At 35.9% G+C, this 24,377-nt stretch overlaps 1 protein-coding gene across 3 annotated transcripts; it reads right to left on the bottom strand.

The window, feature by feature from the left end:
- Positions 1 to 1,464: 1,464 nt before the first annotated feature.
- LOC105033437 (kinesin-like protein KIN-4A) lies at positions 1,465 to 23,546 on the bottom strand. Of its 3 annotated transcripts, XR_012134510.1 has the most exons (26): positions 22,794 to 23,546; positions 19,965 to 20,111; positions 19,703 to 19,852; positions 17,331 to 17,584; positions 15,859 to 16,046; positions 15,642 to 15,766; positions 14,224 to 14,260; positions 13,665 to 13,756; positions 13,433 to 13,546; positions 13,038 to 13,151; positions 12,756 to 12,849; positions 12,470 to 12,588; positions 9,910 to 10,008; positions 9,720 to 9,830; positions 9,513 to 9,629; positions 9,326 to 9,406; positions 7,172 to 7,243; positions 5,679 to 5,772; positions 5,561 to 5,592; positions 5,365 to 5,462; positions 5,187 to 5,282; positions 4,755 to 4,976; positions 3,636 to 3,798; positions 2,299 to 2,454; positions 1,928 to 2,226; positions 1,465 to 1,777 (listed from the first exon to the last, which is right to left on the bottom strand). XR_012134510.1 is itself a non-coding variant. In XM_073243881.1 (25 exons), the coding sequence occupies exons 1-25, from the start codon at positions 22,914 to 22,916 to the stop codon at positions 2,011 to 2,013; spliced, it is 3,114 nt and encodes a 1,037-aa protein (XP_073099982.1). In that variant the 5' UTR covers positions 22,917 to 23,546; the 3' UTR covers positions 1,465 to 2,010. The 3 variants fall into 3 exon arrangements, 2 of the variants coding, with proteins under 2 accessions (XP_073099982.1, XP_010906553.2); XM_073243881.1 differs by having other exon boundaries at positions 1,465 to 2,226; XM_010908251.4 differs by having other exon boundaries at positions 1,465 to 2,226; positions 12,470 to 12,585.
- Positions 23,547 to 24,377: the final 831 nt, after the last annotated feature.

The raw sequence follows: 24,377 nt of genomic DNA, 5'->3' as shown, positions 1-24,377 counted from the left end.
ATTTAGAATGTTCCCATATTATCATTAAAATAGAACCCATAAATTGAAAATTTTTAGACAAAGGAGAATCCCTTCGATCAAAAATCCTCAAACCCTAAAAAATATCATGCTTGTAGCAAGATTAAGCTCTCAAAACCTCAAGGGACTGATTTGCACAAAATCCCATATGCTTGAGAGAAAACCCCAATCGGAACCCAAGAAACCCTTCGATCTCCCTCAGTGCTCTCCTTCCCCACATATCTTCAAAAAGAGGATGAAATACAAGATTAAGCTCTCAAAACCTCAAGGGACCAACTCTCACAAAACCCAATATGCTTGAGAGAAAACACAAATTCCTAAGGTTTAGGGTTAGAGATGAACTAGTGCCTACCTTTGGGGGTTGTGTCGTGATCAGCATCGTCAACCATGCAAGCCCACAGCTGAGGGAGAAGAGCAAAAGGAGATGAGCCAAGGAAGCCTCGGATGGGTGTTGGCCAACAAGGGGGGGGGAGAGAGAGAGAGAGAGAGGAAGATGGAAGGGGTATGAGTGAGAGAAGGTCGCGGTGAGGGAGCAATGTCAAATCCTAGGTTGAAAGATGGAAAAGGGAAAAGAAAGTCGCAGTGGGTTATAACAGCTTAATGAGTCATTCTATGATAAAAAGACTCATATAGTCACTTTATTATAGGATGATCTATTAAACATTTTATTATAGGACGACTTAACAGGTGACTCTACGTCACTCATCCATCTAAATGACAAAAATTTTGTTGAGTCAATACAAACAATCATCTACGATAAGACAACTTTCTATTAGACAGTACTATGATAAATAATTTAGATAAAATATTATTTTACTAATTAATTTTAAAAAAAATTATTTTGATAAAAAACCAACGTTCCTGTGCACTAAGGAGCAAAACACCCCCCTTTTTTTTTTTTTTTTTTTCTTTTTCTTAGTTTAAAATAAACTTTCTTGCATTTATTTCACTTTCTACGGGGCAGGTGCACCGACTTCTACAAAATGCTGTCAGAGACACCGTAGATTTTATTATTATTATTATTGCTAAAGGTAAACTCCAGAAGACCATCTCATCATCAGTAATTTCAGCTTGGTATCAATCACAAATCTAACACTGACAGACTGAAATTAATAAGCATGATTAGAATACATAATAGGTGCTGTCACTTCATAAACCGAGCTTTTATTATTTTGCATGGAATGCATGGAGACTACATTCAGTGTCATATGCCAAGCAAAACACGTTAATTCATCCATCATGCCTTGCAACAAGAGGGTGAATCAAAGCCCATCTTAATTCACAAAAAGAACAATGAAAAGAAAAATATTTATCACATGTTCCTACAATACAAACAATTAAAACAGATGGATGGGGAGCAAAACCTTTCAACTTGGACAATTGAAAAAGGTAGTTAATGCACAGATCACAAAAATATCTTCCCACCCTCAGAAGAATAGACAAGCATTACAAAAAAACTCAAATAAGCCATAATGGCCAAAATATTTAAGTATTCAAATTTCTTTGATTTAGTAATACAATAACTGGGGAAAAAATAAGCAGCAACACCCCCTCCAATCATAAATTGCTAGATCCATCAGTCCCTTCGGCTCAACAATTCTTTGAGGAAGGTGGCAGCACGAGAATCACTTTACAAGATGCTTCCAATGCATTCAAACCAAAACACCAAGCAAGCGAACAGAGTTTCCACTTTTCTCACCGACGAGCAAAAACCTTTACATTCCAAATGGACAATTTGGCGTCTCGTCATCGATGGAGACTGAAACATAAGCATGTGGCTGAGTATTTGATTGTTTTCATGGATATGTATGGTCAGAATTTACATCTAAAGCAAAACCCTATAAACATTTACAAGTTGATTGCTTCACTAAGTAAAGAGCTTGAAGAAGGGGTTTCTGTCAAAGCTTACTTGCACTCAGCTGTGTTGTTACCCTTTAAAAGTTAGCTGTGTGGGCTGAGAACTGACGTGTGACAAAGAAAGAATATGTCATATCACATCATGTCTCTAGGAGGCTGTGGTCTAGGCCTAGCCCTCATTATTGTTTCATCACTATGCCGGATCCATGCAGACAATTTCCATGGTTTCTGCCACTTCCACTTGAACTGTAGGAGCCACTGATGATGACTCCTTTTCCATCTCCAAAGCTTTCCTGCTTTTCCTACTACCTCCATTTTCTTTCCCATTGATAAATGCCCGATTGGGACCATCTGCAATCCAAGAATTTCTTAACCATTCTACAAGAAAAACTAAGATTGTCATAGTAAGAGCAGGAATCAAACCTTTAGTGGCTGCTTGTTGAATGTCGCAGTCCCTTTGCTTGGGCTATTGGCAATGCCTGCAGTGTATTTTAGTTGCTTCTGTGCAGGAAGAGCAACTGGAGACAGTGGGGTGTTGGATTCATCAGCACAATGCTTCAGCGAACCATTTGAGTTTCCCTGAAAATTATCATATCAAAGTTCAAGAGAATGAACAAAACTCAGAGCCAAGACTTCTTCATTTGGAATCAAAGGGACCTTCTATGAGCACTACATACTTGTTCATACTTAAAAATAAAAAAAAAATAAAAAACTCCATCCAATAGTGTGTTTTATCCCTCCAGCCACTCAAAAGGTGCAAGTCCTGCACTGTTTATTACCAGATTATCACACCTTTGATTTTTTTGACACCTACATAACAGCCATTTTTTCAGGAAGTCTCCACCCATGGACAATTATAGATCTTTTTTTTTTTCCTTTCCACCCTGCTAATCTATAGGTCCAAATTTCTAGTTGAATAGGGAAGATGATGTCACAATAAAGACAGAAAAAAAAAAACACAAGGCATCAGGAAATGCCAGTTTAGGAAAGACAATCTTATTGTAAAAATCTTCTGCAGCAGTCAAGTCACAATTTATTACCGTCTTCATTATTTGTATTAAGAAAATGTTATAATCTCAGCAATCCTAGATGCTTTATCAACACCAAATAACCAATTAACAGAAAAATATAATAAAATAAAATAATAATGCCTAACAGCCTTTTTAAGGAGAGGAAAATAACAGCCTTCTAAATTCTTGCACATTATCGAAGCCTCGAGTTATGAACTGTTGATATTACACTAGCAGGCATTTGCTAACTTGCCTCATACTTTAGCATCAACTACACTAAACTTAATACATAAGACTCCTGGAGTGAATGCAAATGCGGATATGACATGGTCCTTCTATTCTTGCTCAAATAGTTTCTTGGTCTTTTAGCAGCCTTAGTTGAATCACAATAGTTTTTCATTAATTTTGAAAATGAAAATGACAAACACAATGTGACACAGGATTTTCTCTTGAAATTTGTGCAACAGCTTGCAGCTTCCAGTATACGGCAATATGATATAGTCACAAGACCAAGCCTACAGAACTCTAAGTTTGCATCATTTTCTTAAGCCGGAATCATACTTTGTCTCATGCTCATTTTTATGTTTCTAGCTCCCAATCAAAGTTTCAGATTCCAAATGATATTTGACTACAGGATTTTGGCTGCAGAAGTTTAACCTTCATGGTTACAGTGAGAGATGAGGCATTAATTTTTCCTTGATCTAATCTATGTAATAGTAAGTTTATCCAAGAGTATGCATATAGGCTCACCAAAGATGACGTGGCTAATGCAATTGCAACAGCTTGCTCTCTCAACTTTTGCTGTTTCTCCATGTCCCTTCTCCGTGCTTCACTCTGATAGAGGATACCAGCAAGTTCATTCAGCTGCTCTTTCAATTCCTTGATCTCAATTTCCTTCTCCCTCAACTGGCACCTGTTTCCAAAGATAAATTCACTATATCACAGACTGACAAGATAATGATGAAGCAGTCAACGACAAAGAAATAGATATTTATAGATGAGTATTAATATTGCGAAAAACAAAAAGACTGATTATGTTATAGTACATAAGATAGGAATGAGGACTTTGAAACAATCAAATTGGCATGTTGAGAATACGAAATTTTCCATTTTCCTAATTTAACTGTAGAATGATTCTAAATCTTTTCCCCAAAGTTCTTACTCACTTTTCTGCATGTGCATGCTGTAAATATGGTGGCTCTGTGATGATGAATTCCTAATATTAATTTTTCAGCGACTAGTAAGCCACCCTCATCAAACCACAATTTGAAAAGCATTACTTCAGCAATCCCTGTTCCCAAATTAAGATTATTATAAAACATGTCCAACATGGCATAACATTAATTTTTCACTTAGTAAGTCACCCTTATCAACCCACAATTTGAAAAGTATAACTTCAGCAATCCCTGTTCCCATATTAAGATTATATAAAACATGTCCAACATGGCAAAAATTCAAACAGTAGAATAACATTTTTCTATCTTCTGATTCTTTTTTCATTAGAACTTTTGACATTATGGTTATTTTTGTTGATATTCAGATGAGTCAATCTAATTAAGTCTTCACAAATTCAACCAAGGCTTGCCATCACAGTACTGGGCTCTGTATGGGTGGCAACCTATTACTCTGTTGATACGCGGCCTATTCAGCATACTGAGTGTCGATATGCCCCCCATACCATATATCAGTATGACAGTATCCAACCAGTATGGTACGATACACCCCATACCATCTGATTCGGTGTGGCATGGCAAATCTTGGATTCAACTCCACCAAGCACAAAACCAGAGATAGTCAATTTATTTTGATTAAGAAACCAACAAGATGACTAGAAATTCTCCACGACTGGTTTTATATATGAAGTTGGACCTTGCATCTGCTGCAACATTAAACACATATTGAAGCAAGCTCTTTGCATCTCCCATTGATCGCAATTGATTCCATCTTCCTCGTCCGGTAAATGCACGTTCTCGTTCCTCTGCCTCTGAAAGTTGGGAAGCCATTGCTACAAGAGTGTTTGATGAAATACTCAGCATATTCTCGAGTGATGATATTCTTGCTAACCTTGCATTAGATGACATATTGGATATCCTGAACAAGAACAAGAATATTAAATAAAAAACAGCAAGTTAAACTTCAAAGCCACTAGCTTGAAACCCTAATTTCCTCAATTACTAATATGACTTCCACAAGATTCTGTCTCAGATTATTCAGTCATAAAAGCTAAATTCAAATATACAAAGAAAAAAATAACAAAAATACTGAAAAACATTGGACCCTAAGGTTTATAATGTTAGTTACCGAGAATTTCCATTCTTTCCTCTTGGGGGACTAGCCCCTCCGGATAATGCCTCCTCTTGTTTCAAAAAGGCAAGCTCTTCAGCTAATGCAGCTCGTCTAATGGAAAGCATAAATTTCATCAGGATAGCCATAAATGCAACAGGCCAGCAATATGATTAGAGAGAAAAAAATTACATACACTTGACTTTGTTTCTCATATTCTGCACGAACTTCATGCACATGCACCATGACTTCAAGCTCATGATCTAACCACCGTTGCAAGGACTTCTCATTGATCTGTATTTGAAGATTGAAACTAATATATATTAAGCATACTTTCTCTCCAACACCAGACATCTTAATATAAACAAGAATATGGATCAGTAGTCCAGTACCTGATTGGCTGAAGCATTACCATTTGCAATGGCTGGGGGAAAGAGAAGAAAAATATTAGAATTGGACACTCCACAGGCTAAAGTCTACTCAGAACTTTTCTTTCATGTCAAGAAATACCAGAGTTGTCGCGTGCTGAGGATTTGCGTGCTTCTAGCAACTCTTTCAACTTCTTGGTAGCCATAGCAGCCTCTTCTGTCTTTCTCTGAAGAACCTGTAAATGGATTCTAGAGACTTGATTAACTTCAATAATAAATTGCAGATAATGATCAGGAGAGACTTATGACATAGCATTTGCATTAATGTGTTTTTATTGCACAGGCACAGACAGATACAGATGCATGGGTGCACGCATGCACAAACACGCACCACCTAGGCACCTACAAGTCTGCACTTATGTATTCAACTCAAAACAAACTCTTGACTTGTGATATTCTAATATTTTAAAATATTTTAAAGTTTGATCACTTTATGTTATTCTTATCTTACCAATCTACAACCATTCAGCAACATTCCTAGATCAATTTGTCTCCTACCGCACATTACATTAGTCAAACCAATTATGCGACAATAATGCCTTCGCAGTGACTTGTCCTTTACATGTCTAAGTCCTTATCATACTTTCATAGTCCAGCATCCTTGCTTCTTCCTTTCCAATATAATTTCAGCTACAAAACTAGTCAAACAGAAGACAAGACACTAAAGCTGCCAGGATTATTTAAAACAGGATTAGGGTAACCCATCAACCAATTGTTATCTCAGGCAAATAAAACATAGAGTAAGCTATATAATCATGTAGAACAATAAGGCAATAACAACCAAAAATGTTACATGTAATGAGTCACCCCCCAAATAAGCTGATAGAGATGGTGTTTTCATTTTCTTATACACCATGCTAGTGCTGAATGACAAAAATTATGAGATTCATGCACAGCGTAAAGACAAGCTGGTTGGAATTTCTAGCTGGAAATTGCAGGTTCAAATCCCAATGGTGGCAAATATTGGAAGATGAGGGTTGAGGAATGGCTTGGTTAGTGGGCTTTTGGCCCAGCCTAGTTGGATAGGGTCTGTGAAGGATGGGCTAAATCCTGCTGTGCAGCCCAATTAAGCTAAAGGCTTATGAACTTATGAACAATAAGGTCAACTGGTCAAGCATTTTTGTCTCTGCTGTATGAACTTATGAGCTCAAATAGAATGACAGGTTTTAGAATGAAAAATTAAAAACTAAGGCTTTTCGGTTCTTGTGTTTCTGTCTAGCTAATCCAGCATTCACTACATATGTAAGTATGTAACAGGTGAAAATAATATATGACCATACATAGTCTCTATATAGCATATATTAGCATCTCTGGCAGCAACCTGAGTCCAATTAATCTCTACTTCTACTCATAAATGAATGCAGACTTCGAAGGAATACATCAAACTTATCAGCTGCTGGATCATCTTCTAGAATAAGAACAGATTAAGAGAATCAAAAGCTTGAAAACCAAAAAAAATCACAATTTTACCAACTGATTTTTGGAAGGCATTGAAAGAAATTTACATAATATTGTTTTCATTAATCAAAAAGTGCTTTCAGCAAAATAACAAGAGTATAATAAAGATATATGTACCAATTTCTGTCGCTGATTCAATGCCTGAAGTTTATGTCGTTCATACTCATTTCTCCTCCCCTCTTTCCTTAACTGCATGAGGAAAAGAATCAAAATCAAACTGTCACAAAATCCAAAGAAATCTAAAAATTCACTGAAAATAAACTACAAGCAATAGGGTTAAGGTTGCTAGTTTTCATAACAGAAACAATAGTAGAAGTTGAAAACAAAGATGGTAAGCCACATTATATGCTTCTGAAATAACTTTAAGAATAACATGCCAATTGTCAATCACACAACAATAACTATATGATACAGGTTCAAGAAAATAGTGCTAACGCACATAAATCATTAGAAGAACTAGATAACTTAGGCCTTATGTTTCTTGTTTTCTCCTTTTAAAACAGAAAAAATGGAAACCAAGGCACAAACTGCTCATTGTAATGTTCTTTGGGGAAAAAAAATTCTAAAATTTCTGAATGATTTTTTTATTTTTGCCTTAAAAACAAAACCCTTTACAGCAACCTCAACTGCCACTACTATCACCCCACCACCACTACCCCGCTGTTACTGCCACCACCCACCAGCTCTACCTCCACTGCTGATACCACCACAACAACTAGCACAATGTTTACAATCACCACTGATACCATCACCACCATTCGACTGGCACTGCTGGCCATCGCCACCGCCATCAACAACAAATGCCAACCATTATGACAACAGCCACCATTACCATTGCTAGTCCCACTACGATCACTACTACCACCATCACTGCAACCACTGCACCACCACCAGCAACTCCACAGAAATCCATTACCACCACCATTGTGACCAACAAACTTATTTTATTGTTTTCTACTAAAAAAAAGAAAAAATATCTATCACTACTTAGCATGTTTTTGTTTTTGAAATATCAAAAATAAAAATAACAACAAACTAGAAAACTGGCAACAATGCCAAATGCAACCTTAGAATCCTTTTTTCCTACTTGATCTTCAGTCTTATAATCAATCCTCATTTCATTGCCAAAAAGGAATACAGCATAGCATGTTTTTGGTGTCGTCAAAGAAATAGTATGATATAAACTGACTGAAGGTGGCAGCACAAACCAGCCACCAATTGAGTGGTATTCTAAATACCAATAATAATACAATACCAAAAATAACAAAAAGCTGTAATAGGGCACCGTACCAAATTTGGACCTTGTAATTCTAACACCAAGCTCAGTACAAGATTTAAAAGTTTAATTAGCTGAATGAGCAGTAAGCAAGTCAACTCTCTTGTAACTATGAAAATTTATGGTAAAGAAAAAGTTTGCAACCAAGGTTCTTCGCATGTATATGAAAATGTTTCTCATTTAGATGATTACATAAGAAGTTTAAGCATAAATTCTCATGCCATCAACATATAAGAAAACAAGAATTCATCACTCATCAGCCTGTAGTGAACTTGTGGACTCATTCCCATTTTCAACAAAGTTAATTAAAACATGGCAGGATTGGGAAGTCCACCTCAAGAACTTGCAGATTTCTTGAAAATATAAAAAGGTACAGCAATGATAGTAGAGATGATGAGGTGGGGAAAAAAGAACTATAAATCAAATATCTTTGATACACTCTTGATGGAAGGGTATTACTACAATACAAACATGCATTGTTCAACAATGATAATATGATTTATGCAACTTTTAAATCAGAAAACATGCAAGTAGGTGGCATCATGGTGATGTCAATAATCATGAACATGCAAAAAAATATGACAATGTATTAGAGCATATAGCATATTCTTTCCAATCAACAATGAATAGAATACATAACAGATACAACAGAAGTTTTGCATAATAGAAGTAATATAAATTGCTTGTTTCCTCATTAGAAAAAAAAACATCAAGATATTTGTCAAAATGTTTAACAATGTTCCATCAATATAATATCATCGTCCAGTTCCTTCCCAAAAAAAAAAAAGAGAGAGAGAGAGAGAGAGTATATTAATACAGGATGGTAGTTCCAGATGAAGATGCTTAGTAGCTTCAAATCAAAACCATCCATCAACATGTGAGAAAAATCTGATGCAGGTTCTATTGGTTCATATTTCAATAACTAATGCTTGAGGAAATGCTTCATCATGCTGCACATGATCCAAGAAATATAACTAATGAAAGAAATGAAACACCTGCAGAAGTTCCTTTTCCCGAGAAGCCTTCCACTGGCGAAACTGTTCTGCCTCTTGTTTTATCTTGTGCTGTAGCTGAACCTGAAAGTATTAAAAACAATGAGCAGTGGCAAAAAAGAACGCCAAGAAGTTAGAATAGTATGGATGAAAATGACAATGATATAAGATGAATGGTTGAAGCAACAACCTTTTGTGCCTTAATAAATTGAATTTCATCTTGGAGCTTCTTTGCTGCTTCATCACTCTTTTGCTTTTGCTTTAAAAGCTGAACTTGGTTTTCTTGTTTCTTCTTAAGTTCTGAAATCTGGGAAAAAAGAAAAAAAAAACTCTGGGGATCATTTAGTGTGCAAAGGGGTGTTAAACCTCTCAGCCATAAGATGCCCACTATGTTCACCTGTGCTTCAAGGGACTTTAACTTCTGTAGGTGGATATCTGGCAACTTGTGTGCTTGCCCATCAGAGGCAGCAAGGCTTTCTACTTCAGCCAATAACCTATCCCTCTCTCGCTGAAATTATTCCCCACAAGTTTAGACATAACAGGAAAAGAAAGAAAAACAAATCACTTAAAATCAAATACTAATCAACCTGCACTATCCTTTTCTCCTCCTCAAGCTCCATGAGCTTCTTCCCAAAATGCTGCTTAAGAGCAAGAGTGTCAAACCCTCCAAACATTCTCATCTCAGACTGCAAAATGAGGCAAAATGTTGGTAATGACAAAAAAAAAAAAAAGAACTGAAAATATTAGTAATTCATTTAACTGAATTTCTTCAGACAACAGGTGGTCAGAAGTTGCATAAATATGTGCCCGATAGGAAGAGCAAAATAACTTTGCTAGCAGAGCAGAGTACAAAAATTTAATGGAAAACTATACAGGAACAAGAGAAGATTGTAAATAGATCTAATAGATAATGGAAGGGTTTGCAGGTTCAAGAGTTAGGATTTTTTTGTTGTTCCTTTAATTGACAGAGAAAACTGAGTAAGGATAGTATACAGAACTTCAATCTCAAGATGCAGATAGATATGTTATTTCTAAAGTACACAGGATTTTCTTACCTTCTCTGATTTTATATAAGAGAAAACTTCCTGCCAATATCCTGCTTACGGTACCTGAAAGTCTACGCTTCCATATGCTTGCTAGCAACACTTACCAGAGCATCTTGGAATTATCCATTACTTGATGAAATTATGGAAACCCAGAAAAGCAGGATAAGCCCGCTAGGGTTTTGTTTTTACCCTTTATGTCTGCTCAACATATAACCTGAAATCAGGTGCCTTACAAATCTTCTCACAAATCCAAATTTTATCAAGCAAATTAATAATCCACTATTTTCTAATTTTACTTAGCAATGCAGATATCTTCCACTTGATCCTGACACAGAAACTTGCTATCATTTGTCCATAAGAACTTTTTATCAATCCTTCTGTACCAGCAGAAGTATCAGTCTAGGAACCATCTATGTTACCTCCAAACTGTCCTTGATCATGCATACATTTGCATAGAGAACTAGCAAACCCTATGACGAGTGAGAAATTGGAAGATGGTCTAGGGCTTGTTATATTCAGAAACGGAAATTAAAAAGAGTGCTTAAAACTTCTGTTACTTTTCCTATTTATACCCACTTGAATAATATGCTATTACAAGTATTCTTTAGCATTTTTTTAGAAAAAGACGAGAGTGGAAGGACATCCCGCTAAAGTTATCCAGCTCCAAATACTTGGGTTTCACCTCCCAAGTTTCAAAATAGGACATCCTCCATTGGAGGGGTGTATCCATTGGGGTATCTCTCAGTTCACATATTTTACTAAAAGGTATAGCAAATAAATATGAAATTTTTAACTTGATAAATGGCTAATCAAAATAGAAATGGAAGGCTTCATCTTCAATGGGCAGATATAAACTTACAGAGATCAAAATATACATCAGAAAAGAAAAGATGTTTCATATTTGAATGGCACTATTATATCATTTCAATTGGCATGACACTTTATATTATCAATTTATCTGTTCAATTAGTGCATGCAAGTGTGGTAGTTTATCCAAATATCATGCCAGCCCCCCATTTGCAAAGTATGTGTTTGCAAATACATCCATCATGGACCTGACAGTTTCTACAACTTTGCTTGATATAATGTATATTCCAGACCATTTTGCATCAAAACATCTATGCTTGGAATTGCTAGGCAGTCATTTAGTATCCAAGTAACCATATAGAAGCCATTTCACTTTGCTCAAAAGATTGTTGCATTCACCCAATTCATATATGTCTTGAGGGTAGGATACAACTCTTAATTTCATATTATCGGACATGGGACTTCAAAAAAGTCTGCTAGTTTACGACCATTTGAAAATATACCATTTATTCTGCATACATTGTGTATTTGAATGAAAGCATTTGTCTTTCATAAGTGGAGCATCAAGACAAAATTTCTCTTCAAACCATCATAATTGTCAATATAAAACATAAAAATTGTAAAGCAAAAAAAAAAAAAAAAATCTTGTACCTATAATATGAAGGCATACAAGCAAAAAGAAAAATAATATATGCATATATGAGCACAAATCATTACGCAGATATTGCAATTCTATAATCGTAATATGTCAGGAGATAGTATAAACTGTAAGGTATAAATCTAATCAATCTTAAACAATGTCATAATTTTATCTAAGAACACCTTTAAGTGACAGTATAGTTTTCTCATCATTTTATTTCAAAATATAACATCTTCAGTAAAGAGCTGATTTATTTGGCTGTATACCCTAGAATGATGTACAGTGAAATTCTATTCGAACTAAAAACTAGAAATTTTCTAAATGAATTTCCACATGGGAATCAAATGTCATGCACAAGACATGTCAGACTTGGAATGCTGAAGGTTTCACACCATATGTGGAAATTTATTCATGAAATCATCAAGACCTGCATTATCGTAGCATTTGACTAATGGAATTCCAATCCAAACAAGAATATGTCATTCCTATTCATATTTCAAAATCTTTGCATGAAATTTACTCTATTAAGTGTCACCAAATCTTATCTAAATATTTTAATACATGACTTCAACTAGTTCATGCACTTCGAAGGTTTTTTAACCAAAAAAAAGAACAGCATAAATAATCTAGATGTTTGCTGGATTCTTAGATCACCTCTTTCTGTTCCAATCGCCTATTTAACTCATTCAATTCCTTGCCCATAGTGTCTTGCAACATTGTATGTTCCCATTCTTTCGCTACTTCTTCATCAATTTCCTTGGAATTATCACCTGCTGATTAGCAGAAATTTGCATACCAAGTTATGAACTGAAAACCATTAATTTGCAGCAACACAAAAAGAATGTACTCGTATAAAATCTCTAATGAATACAGACTTAGAAAACCAAAAATAAGATAAGTGATAGCCTGTTTAACATGTCAAGTGCAACCAGATAATTGCCTCTTAGGGTTTCATCCATTTGGTAGTCAAAAGAGTCCATACTCTTCAAGCTCCTCTTCAGCCCTTCTGCTTTCACAAAACAGTTTCCACCTTTCTGAAATATTAAGCAGAAAGCAACATTTTAAGCCATTTATACAATTAATGAAGCTCCTCTATATTATAAACATACATAGAAGAGTCACTAACCTGATTGAAACAGGTAATTAAATAAAATAAATAAGTCAAAGTTTGTGAAATTTATATTGGAAAAAATAAAGAAACAGAAAGTACTGAGTAATGTACTTGAACATCTGTTTCACAATATTCAGTGTGAGCAGAACGATTGCGATACTCATAGAGTTCCCTACAAAGATCTTCATTGGTAGATTCCAGCCAAGAAATTCTCTCCTTCAGAGCCTACATATATAAATACACTAAAGGTTATTCCATGCAAAAGAATTCTTAGAATATACATATATAATATATGTACATGCATGCATAAATGCATCTATGTGCATATATGTATATGAAGGGTTGCCTCATTGGTAGCATGAGCTTAGCCTGCAACCTACAAAATAGACATCCTACTCTCCAACTGGTCTTCAAGGTTCCACAGACCCTCTTCTGCCAAAAACTACCCTGACCAGGAATTTACCACTGATCCTTAGAATTGTGCTGCTGTGGAAAAATTTTGTTACCTGAATTTCATCAGATGTGGCTCCTCCCCCACGAGCACAAAGTAGCTCTGCCTGCAGATATTCGATATGCTGGCGCATCCTTTGCATTTCATCTGATATTGGATTTCTGTTAACCTGGAAAATAAAAGTGATATAAGCAGATATGCACTTGCATAAGAGCAAACAGGAACATCAATTTCTGCAAGCAAGGTAACAATTGCTTCATTAGATATATTGTCCTTTATAGACTCACAATGGGCTTATTTTGAATGTTGCGAGCACGATTAGCATATTTCAGTGTGTTAAGTGTTTCCTCTGCATTAATATCTGCTGGGCTGATACAGGCTGGAGGAAGATGGACAACATAGTTAGACAGTAGATGAAAGGAAATCAAAGAGAAACTTTTTATATCATTTTTTTTTAACAATATAGTTCATGCAGCACCTAACATACCTATATTTACAATACAAAAAAATAAAAATAAAAATAAAAACATTGGTTGATTAACATCATTAATTAGTAGTACAGCAGCCAATAGCTACAACTGGAAAATGATAAAGAGAAAAAAAAAGGGGATACAGTTGAAACTGCGGTTCTGTTTGGCTATTTGGCAAAGACGGAACAAATCATATTATCATTATTATATATCAATAGAATATATCGATCAAAACAACATGAAAAATTTGTCATTGAACCTGCATTTTCCAAAACCATGAGATGAATGCAGGAGCCATAAGTTTGCACGAATTTCAAAGGCATAGTTAAAGATAATAAATATAACCATTAGGACAATTGGTGGCAAAATGTGTTACCTATCATGACAGTCCTACTGTTTCCACCAAGTGAATCCTGCCAAAAAGGTAGATAAATAATTAGACAGAAAAAATATGATTAGGCATTCTAATTATCAAAAGAAACTTCATCTGGAAAAGGATGAGTGTCATTCTTTTCTTCCATAACTGCTTTTCTTTTCTTTTTCTTTTTCTTTAATTTATTTTTTCTTTTCTTTTTCCTTACAGATATGTCTACATTCACTATAGTCATCCTGTTACACTAAGTACTTCAATTTTAGCCACCTAGCAAAAACACTAACATTATATGTTGTATGCTTGGCGTGGAAACAGACTGATGCAAGGTATATCAGACAGCAACAATTAATCAGGATGCAGATGAGCTCCAATCCTTGAAGAAAAGTGACCTGGAAATCTGATGTGTAATCATTATATCCTACAAAAGAGAGCTGCTGGTAGATAAAAAGCACCATTCTATCAGGCTGTGTGTGTGTATCATACAGTCAAACAGCAGGTGATACTTACGAACAGAAACAAGAGTCATCAAGTAGTGTTGGCCATTGGAAGTCCAAATGTTGCTGGATTTTGATTTTTAAATTCATCAATAAAGAGTAATTTTGGAGTTGTAATCACTGGAGAGATGTTGGACCATGTTAAAACTTTTTTTTATTTAGATTCAAGATTTAAAGATTATGAAGGGAATCAGAGTTTTGAGTTCAGATTTGAATGTCAATCCATTGTAGTCAACTCCCTGGAATCCTTTTCTTCCTCCCTCTCCCCAGTCTTCAGATTCTTTTCATGGATTATGGAACAACGACCCATTTACCTTTTGCAATCTTACCCCTTATAAGTTTCAGATCAACAATAATTCACTCTGTGTGACCAGGAGGGGAAAAATGTGTACTGGTTTCTTTGGCTGAAGACTGCTGATATGTTTTAGTGACACAAGAAATGAGCAATACTACCCAATTCTCCATTTTATACAATCCTCAATCATGTTTTTTCAGTTTCTAAACCTGGGGAAGTAATAAAAGCACCCTATGCCGTGATCCATGGCATGCCAGCCAATTTGATACTGCGTTACGATTATTCTAAGGAAAAACATAATCTGCCACAGCTACAAATAAGAATCTGATAACTCAGCAATATATCCATGACAATTAAATGACAAGGTTGCTTCTTCCTGATTGTGCTAGTGGATATACTTACTAAAATTCATATTTTGCTGATATAACTGTATTGTCCCTTAAAATAATGTACACCCTCTGCAATCATTTCTTTTTTTATAAACTCCAAATTGTCTCAAACTAGAGTCTGTGTTTCAGCACCCTGATAATTATCCATGTGTTATAGCAAACATTCCCTAGTTGTTGTCCTATCAAAATAATAGGCCACACATCAATCATCATGATTATAATTTAAATAGAATATGATCCAACCTGCAAGAGCCGAGTAAGTTTGCTGTCACGATAAGGAACATGGGCTCCTTCTTTCCTCTTTTTCTCATCCCCAAGAGCACTTATGACATTTCCAAGAGCTAGAAGCCCCCGGTTAATATGAACCCCTGAAATAAGCAAGTAGATGCCATTAAGAGAATTATGCTTAAATTTAAGCAGTGCTTTAAAGTTTGTAAAAATAAAGGAAAGAATGAACTACCTTCCTTGAATCGAAGACCATCTGAACCTGTTCGCTTAGCCCGCTCTGATCCGGCAAGATCTACTAGATGGAGCTTTGCACATAGAAAATCTTCAGACATATCCTCAATTGGGACGCCATCAGCACTAATAATTGGATCAAGTTTGCGCATCTGCTCCAATGTGATAGTGAAGATGGCATGGGAACGGCTATCACAGAATAGAAATCCAAAACAAGACATTAAAAACAGTAGTGAAGTGGAGCAGAATCATAAATTTTAAAGTGGGAAATTAAAATCTATTTAACAGCTTTGACAACAAGGATCTTCTAAAGTTCTAATCTTGTTATGTGCTTAAAAATACATTTCCATGTAGATGGAAATGAAATTAAATTATTTTTCATCATAACAAAAGATTATTTTCTGTATTTTTATCACCAATTTGTACTATCAAGCATGTTAGGTACCATAATCTTTTATGGTGCCTTTAGGCCTACTTTGTTTCCTTTCCACTCATGGACACTATAAAAATATGATAATCAACTGCATATGAAGAAAAGGAACATTGGACTTGGATTGATAGCCATTTATAACAAAAAGTTAACTTATTGTATTAATCATGATTAAGTTTCAACAAATACAACAGATTATAGATATAATCTATTAATTCTATAATTATATTCTATTATTCAGATTTAATTCTTGAAATGCAAATGTAAGAAGTTCGGATACAAAGAAATGGCATCAATGCTTTTAGCATCTAAAAGGCAAAATCAATGAGTGGAGGGAAAAGGCCATTCCTTAAGGAGTGGTAATTGTTAAGAACCGAAAGAGTTCAAAGGCCATGACAATTTAGAGTAACATGAAGTCAATTGATGAGAAAGGGATCTACAATGTAGCATATAATAGGAGTCAGGAAATAAAAGAGACAGAGAACCTTATATGCATTATTAAAGGATGACTTTCCTATTGAAAGGTGATAATGAAAATGATATTTCCAGAAGGTGTTGAACAAGGACTTGATCTCTCACTTGTGCAGTGAATTGAAAGAAGATCCACAAAGGTTTAGGAAAGAATGTGTAGACTTAGAATGTCGAACTTCATATGAATACTCTGAACTAAACAAAGAGGATATTAAAGTGTAAGAGTGGTGAAAATGGTGCTCTAAAAAAAATAAGTGAAGCCTGCAGGTAATGTGATATATGGCAGTTTTAAATTTCTTTCATATGTGAATATAATGATTGTAATTTAAGAACACATCATGCATGGTTTTGGAGGTTGACCGAAGCAATAAGTTTTACTAAAGTCATTTTTGAATTGTAAATGTTAGCAATAAAAGATACTTGATCACAATGAGTCAGAAGATACTTGATACAATGAGTCAGAAGCAACAAAAGAAAAGCATCAACATACACTCCAGATATGAAGTGTGTGTTTTATTCGTAGTTTTCTAGTTATATGTCAAACATAATACGAAATCAGGCATGGTGTTAACCTTGACTGGTTGTTCATGTTTGTACTTCCAGTTGCACGATTCAGTGAACCTTGCTCCAGACAAGCAGCCATTTCCTTTTGGGAATGGACATCAACTTCAGTAGATCCTGCAAGTGTTATGACCCCATTTGATGCCTCACGGATTTGTACTGGAGGTTTTCCAGGTACCGCTACCTTCCCTGCATGTCCATTGCCCGCCTCAAGTTTGCCGGAAGATGCAGGATCCAACAAATCCCTCACTTCTTCTTTTAAAATCTTCACAATCAAAAGTTTTGGTTAACATTCTTGGTATGAAAAGATAAGTCTGTGCAATACAGATAGCCATAGGTTTATGTTTATCAAACTGTCATCGGTGAAAAAAAATAAAAATGGAAATGTGTGTATAGAGTTTCATTAAGTAAATGATATCAGAGGCCAACTAAGGAACATGAAATCTTGGTGCCAGTAATATAAATTTAAATATTTGCAATACAAAGCCAGGTCTGGAAAGTGTCATCAGTGCTAAATACGTATGGTTAGATAACACCATAGGCACAATCACCTATTTCTATCCTATGTGGCAAATGCATATCTAATGAATAATTAACCATAAAAGGAGATGAAGCCGTATATGGGCAACAAAGCAAACTTGTCGTGTAGTATCCTTTAAAGCAAGAGAGGCTGCAAAATCATTGCAACAATTCCCACAATCACAGTAGATTTCATTAATTAAGCAAGCTTTCAAGGGATTCTTTTACCATCACAATGACAACACAAATTGTCTTTGGTAATAATCTCAATGTGAATGTTCTAGATCATGATAAAAAGTTTTGCTTAAACTGCCCCAGCAGTCTGCTTTAGCCGTAAATATAATGAAGGAGAAGCGAAGTATGAATCACCCAAAAACTTCATTATCAGAAATTACTTTTGTAGGTGGATCACTATGAAGTCTCTCTCTTTCTTTCCAATTTGCACATCGTGAACTTTCTGAAGGAACCCATGCAACAGCCCAGTAGATATCGAGCTGTCAAACAGAGCTTTCCAGCCTGATAATCTCAAAGAAAAGGCATGGTGGCTAATGAGATTACTGCATGTGAAACCATCCAACTCTTATTCTGCCTAACTAGATGCACAAGTAATCCAACTAACTTCAAGAATGAAGAATATGAATATTATTATCATAATGTCCTGCAGGCTCTAGCATACCATAAGCACAAAGCAAAAACCCAAAAGAAGCAAAGACAGCATGACTTATTCTTTGCATTGAACCTGGGCATACATAATTCAGATGGAGGAGTTTTGGTCCCTAAGCTTATACCTGAAATGCAAAGATTGAGTTCACCCCTATCAAATATCTTTGCATGATGTTCTTCATGTTACTACGCTACACCAAGAAATGATCAGAACAGATGGCCTGGAATAATCACATAATTCTCTTTGCTGCAAGTGTTGTTTCATAGTTGCAATTAGAACAAAGTTTTAACTTTTAAGTGCCACATGTTAGTCCCATTATGACCTGGCATTGGCATGGTGTGTCTTCTTGTGCCAGTACTTGGCACACACACATGCATGCACCAGTACACCTGCACTGGCAGAGAACCATGCCATATGCCAGAACAGACCTGACAAAGTACATGCCCATCAGCACTGATGGTTGTTAATCTTTGAAGCTGAGTCCAAGTACGGCTGATTGCCTTATCTCTGTTCAAATATTTGGCCCCAGAGGAACCACCACCACTCCCCTTCAACCGTGCCCACAAAGATAAAAAGGAAAATGAAAGATGAATTGATTTAGCCTTCTGTAAGCTATTAGATATATGGAGATAGTTGTGCCCTGTAAGTTTTTGAAGAACACCAAAATGTTGTCTAGAATGGTAAATAATATAAAAAAATGATTAACAACAAGAGAAAAAGCCAAACCTGTTCACTTCAAAAGTTCAGATCATTAATTTAAAATTTGTTTCACACTCAATATATTGAGCATTAAACAAGCATTTTAAGATAGGCATCTGAGGGTACATTTTAAGCTTTTCAGCTCATTCAAGACACGAATACTTAGCCCTGATAAAATGGCATTCCATATTATATTTATGAAGGAGAAAATTGATATCATACTTCAGAGTCAGGATAATATATCTCTCAGTATGTTGGAAAAACCAAATTATCACACATGTGAAAATACATCTCTTGAGTGAGAACATAATATGTACCTGAATTTATATTTATATATATATATATATATATATATAAAGAGAGAGAGAGAGAGAGAGAGAGAATAGAAGAAGAGAGAGAGAGAGAGAGATAGATATAGACAGATAGAGAGAGAGAGAGAGAGAGCAACTGAGAAAACACATACAAGAGTGGGAGAGGTACAGCAAGGAGCATTGTTTATACCTCAATGAATGAAACACGCAATTGGAATTCTGCTTGATGTTTCAAGGTCTCAATCTTGCTGAACAATGCATTCATAACTTGAGGGATAAGTCCAGTTTGAGAACCATCCCTACATGCAGTTCCCATGGTGTATGTTTTCCCTGAACCCGTCTGTTACATTTCAAAAATCAGATGTTTCAAGGCATCAGGGTACATGCAACAGACATATTACAGTTCATATTGAATGAACTGGCAGGGAGCAAAAGATATTGCACTACTTGACCTGACCATATGCGAGAACAGTAGCATTGTATCCTTGGAACAAACCATCAACAAGTGGCGCGATGCATTCTTCAAACATGACAGATGATGGAGAACCTGTACTACCATATACATGATCGAAAGTAAAAGAATGAGTGCCAATTTGGACCTGCACATCAGGAGTTTTTGGTGGAAATATATTAATAATGATTTCAATATCTGATATATTCTAGCAGAATAATTAACAACAATGGGAGCACTCTCTCATAAATAAACAAGATATTTGAAGCTCTTACAAAAAAAAATATGGCAATAAACCATCTGAAACTGTCCAACTTCGAACCTATAATACTTGCAGAAGGTAGCAAAGTATTTACTGCAAAATTTCACCATCTTCTACTCTTGACACCCATGTTTAATGCTATAACGGTATCGCAAGCATGCTACAAGAAGTGGTAAAAAACATGCAGAAAAGTTGATATAAGAGATCTAAAGAATGGAAGTATCACCTGTTTGAACAATCTCAAGATGAATCAAGGGAGTGATTTAAAACCAATCAACATGGAAAAGAGGAATAAATAAAATGAACCAGGTTCCTTCAGTTCTTACAACTGCTCATGAATCAAACACTCACACTTACCGTGCGTCCATCCTTTCTCTCACAAATCTTTTGTGTTCATGTGAATAAACCAGTCCAACAGAAGCTAGATTTATAAGCATCTTACCTGAGTTTTATTTTTGGGAAAACTTAATTCTGGTGTGCCTCAAACAGATGCAGGAGGTTAAGCACTTGAGCTTAAAGAAAGATTGTATCAGGTTTCACAGGTGGCCAACAGAGATGTTGCAACTTGAACTCAAGAAATTCATGGGGAGAAAAAAAACAGAAAGCAGCTTTAGAAAATGAACTGAGATCATTCATCTAGGCACATATAAGGCTAAAAAATATAATCTGCTTTGACATCCAAACCATGCCACCAAGTATGCATCTCCAGTCAGAAAGACATCCTTCTGTTAGATTTGTGACTAACAAGATTTCTATATGCAATGGCCATGATCAGTAGACCAACATTAGAAATCAGTCTCTTTTAGCAGAACAATGTATTGATAAGAAAAGACAACGGACATGAGGGAAACAAATTTCTTCTTTTGAAAAAACAAGATGGTCATTTGCAACTTCAAGAGCATAGATACATGGCTTAAAATATATTCACGTGAAAAAGAGTAAATGACATGAATGTTTAACTCTTAAAGACTGAACTCTACATCATTGTCGCATCAATGGAGGAGCAAAATCCTGAAAATGTGCCTGTAAATGTGAGCTCAATCTTCTGACATATGCAGAGAAAATGTTCAATAAGTTAGCTGAGTTTTCTCAGTAAATGTTGGCCTTTATATCGTGTATTTAACGTCTGTAAGGTTAGAAAGGCCTGTAAATTTTATTTTGATGAAATATAACTGAAAGAGTCCAACACGAGATCCTTATTAGAGTGGGTATGATTTGATAACATGAGGATAAGCCACAAAGTGTAGTTCCAGTCTTTTATATATTGGCCCATGTAAACTTCTATACATCGGTCTATGTAGGGCAGGAAATTTAGAGAGGCTTGATACTAATAGATGTTTTTCCTTTAACTTATATTATTTTGTTGAAACATTCCACAACAAATTTATGTACCTATCTCTTTTTTATAAGCACTATTATCTTGTAATTTATCTGTCATTTTTCTAATGCCTACACATGATCCATTATGGACAATGTAACTATGATACAAAATGTACAATCCATCTTCCTTGCTTCTCGTTTTGCACCTAAGGGGTATCAAAAATTACTTAAGCATGGGAAGCAAACATTAAGAGAATTACAATAGGAAGAAAAGATAAGCACACTGCAGAAGGAGGAAGTAGAAGATTGTGGCTTGTGAATAATGATGGAAATGACATTGAAATTTCTTCAATCATCATTCTTCATTTCCAAAACCATTGAACTCCTGACCATCTATCTTAAGGCATTCATAATCTCACCAGAGGAACCTAAAAGAACTCTGGGAATGAAATCTTGCACCGATCGCCATAGAATGCAGAAGAGAAGAAAGTTTTGAGTGAGATGACAAACCAGGTTATAATGCATGCAACTGGCTGAAAATTGACAGAATGATTAAAGTTTGAGCAATGATTACCCGGTTAAAATCTATCTGAAATCAAAATTTTCCCTTACTTACCACAAAGAAAAGATCAGAAAAAAAAATAAGAACAGATTTTAACAAATCAGAGCACAGAGAGGGAACACAAAAACACAGAACTATAACCAAATCAGTACTCTAACCTTCACGATTAAATGAATCAGAAACAGACATTAGAAACCAACCCCTCTACAACAACATCCCGCACCGCCTCCCCCCCACCACAACCCCACAAAAAAAAAAAAAAACACACTCACACACACAGAAAGGAATAGAGCAAATAAGAAAAGTAAATAAATAAAGCTAAAAGCAGCCAATTCTAATGGGAATTGCATCCAGTTCATGCCAAATGAGAAGCCATGAACAAATCTATTGACAAAAGGAAAAAATAAAACTATTTGCAAAACAACAGTCCCTTCACCTATCCATCGTTATTATAATTTTCTTTCTAAACAAAGTTAGATTGCCACTGATTTCCCACTTCCCACTACAGATCTCCAGCACAATTCGCACAAATGAGCCACCAATTAATAGCAAAAGAAATGGAAGAAAAAAAAAGATATTTTTTTTTTAACAAGAAAATTTCGTCCAAACAAAATAAATGTGATCTGAAATAGATAGGAGAAACAAACAAGAAAAATTCACCAAGAAAAGGAAAAAAATGTAGCAACCTGCGGCTTCTTAGGGACGACGGCGACACAATCCTTGCAGCCCTGCAGCCGCTCGTCCCCGATGAGCGGCCTGATGTGGACCGCCACTTTGACGCAGCAATCCTCCCCGTGTTCCATCGTCATCTTTACCAAGAACGGCCAGAATTACCCTCTCACAACCATAAACCTCTGTATATATATTTATATTTATAGAAACAACTCGAAGTTTGTAACACTAGAAGAAAACCCGTCCCTCGTTTCCAAGGAGCTCCAGATATGTATGAAGGTAGAAGCAAATCGGGAACGAACGAGAGGGAGTGGGACAAATGGGGGATAGGATGGGTTGGGATGGGATGGTTTGTTGGAGAAGAAAAGGATTGAAGGAAATAAGAGTGTGTGTGAGAGGGAGTCAGTCAGGAAGAGGTGGTGGTAACAGCCGAGACAGCAACCGCAGGGGCAACAACCGCCATCATTCTTTCTTGGACTTCACTGCAAGGCCCCCAAGAAAAGAATACTAAGGGAAGGTAGAGGACGAGGAGGAGGAGGTGGTGGTGGTGGTGCAGGCGGTGGTGGAGGTGGTGGGGGAGGAGGAGGAGACTTCGAGGGTACTCTTTTCCAAAATGCCCCCCCTCTGCCTTCTGCCAAGAAGAGAGAACCAGGAAAATTGGAGGATTTGGTGCAGGTGATGATGAAGGTGGTGGTGAGAGTTTTGGAAGAGGGAGTATGGGGGAAGGTATATGGTACTCTTCTTGTTTACCGCTGTCCCTGCTACAACGACTTGGCATCTCCCTTGCTTTATTATTATTGTTACCACCAACCGGTGAAAATGATGGCTATTGTTTGTTTGATGTTTAACGTAATGTCTTGCTTTAGAATTACTTGATTCATCATGAAAAATATAGTTTGCTACGAATGTGATAGGTGTGGTCACGGGTTTAGGGGTCTAGACTCTAAGGTTTTGGCACCAAATTGGGTTTTTTTATTCTTGTTTTCAGGTCTAATTGGCTCCAAAATTACTCATAGGATCCAAGTTGGGAATTTTAAATCTTCATCCACCATGTTTTACTGCAGTAAAGAATAAAGATCGCACTGTGAGGCTGAGATTTGTAGTCTCACATTAAATGTTTTCTTAATTATCAAAACAGTGATGATAAATATGCGGATGCCAACATACCCATTGGAAATAAGAAAACTATTTTGTTACAAAGCTCTCGTCCATATCCCATATATGGGTTCAACAAAAATTTCATCAATACCAAATGCTAAGGTAAAAGACATAATGATTTAGAGGATTGTGCATGACTTTATTCACTTTAATAGGAAATCCGAACTTTTCGGCACTAGTATAACCACGTACCATCCAACAGCATGTTACCATATGGAGGAGACGTTATCATGTTGAGCTTTCTTGTAGTAGGATAATTGAAAAAAATAATGATAAGCTATTGGTTAAACTAACAAAATAGAAAACCTAAAGTAGAAAGTAAATATTTTTGGTTGTCACTGATTTCATCTTTCAACTAATTAATTTCCATTAGTATGACTAATCTACCCCTCCATGCACGCTAGGGGAAGGTAATGGCAAGTGGCAAAGGTTATTCCTTC

This window comes from Elaeis guineensis, chromosome 1 (genome assembly GCF_000442705.2).
Source record: "Elaeis guineensis isolate ETL-2024a chromosome 1, EG11, whole genome shotgun sequence".
Lineage (NCBI taxonomy): Eukaryota > Viridiplantae > Streptophyta > Magnoliopsida > Arecales > Arecaceae > Elaeis > Elaeis guineensis.
Note: the sequence above shows the minus strand (reverse complement) of the source record. Positions and strands in the feature narration are given on the sequence as shown.

Coding starts and splice junctions, on each gene's coding strand:
- LOC105033437 (XM_073243881.1), bottom strand. CDS start 22,916: ATGACGATGGAACACGGGGAGGATTGCTGCGTCAAAGTGGCGGTCCAC. Junction 5,283..5,364: donor TATGAGAAACAAAGTCAAGT/GTATGTAATTTT, acceptor GCTTTCCATTAG/ACGAGCTGCATTAGCTGAAG. Junction 2,227..2,298: donor TCAACAAGCAGCCACTAAAG/GTTTGATTCCTG, acceptor CTTGGATTGCAG/ATGGTCCCAATCGGGCATTT.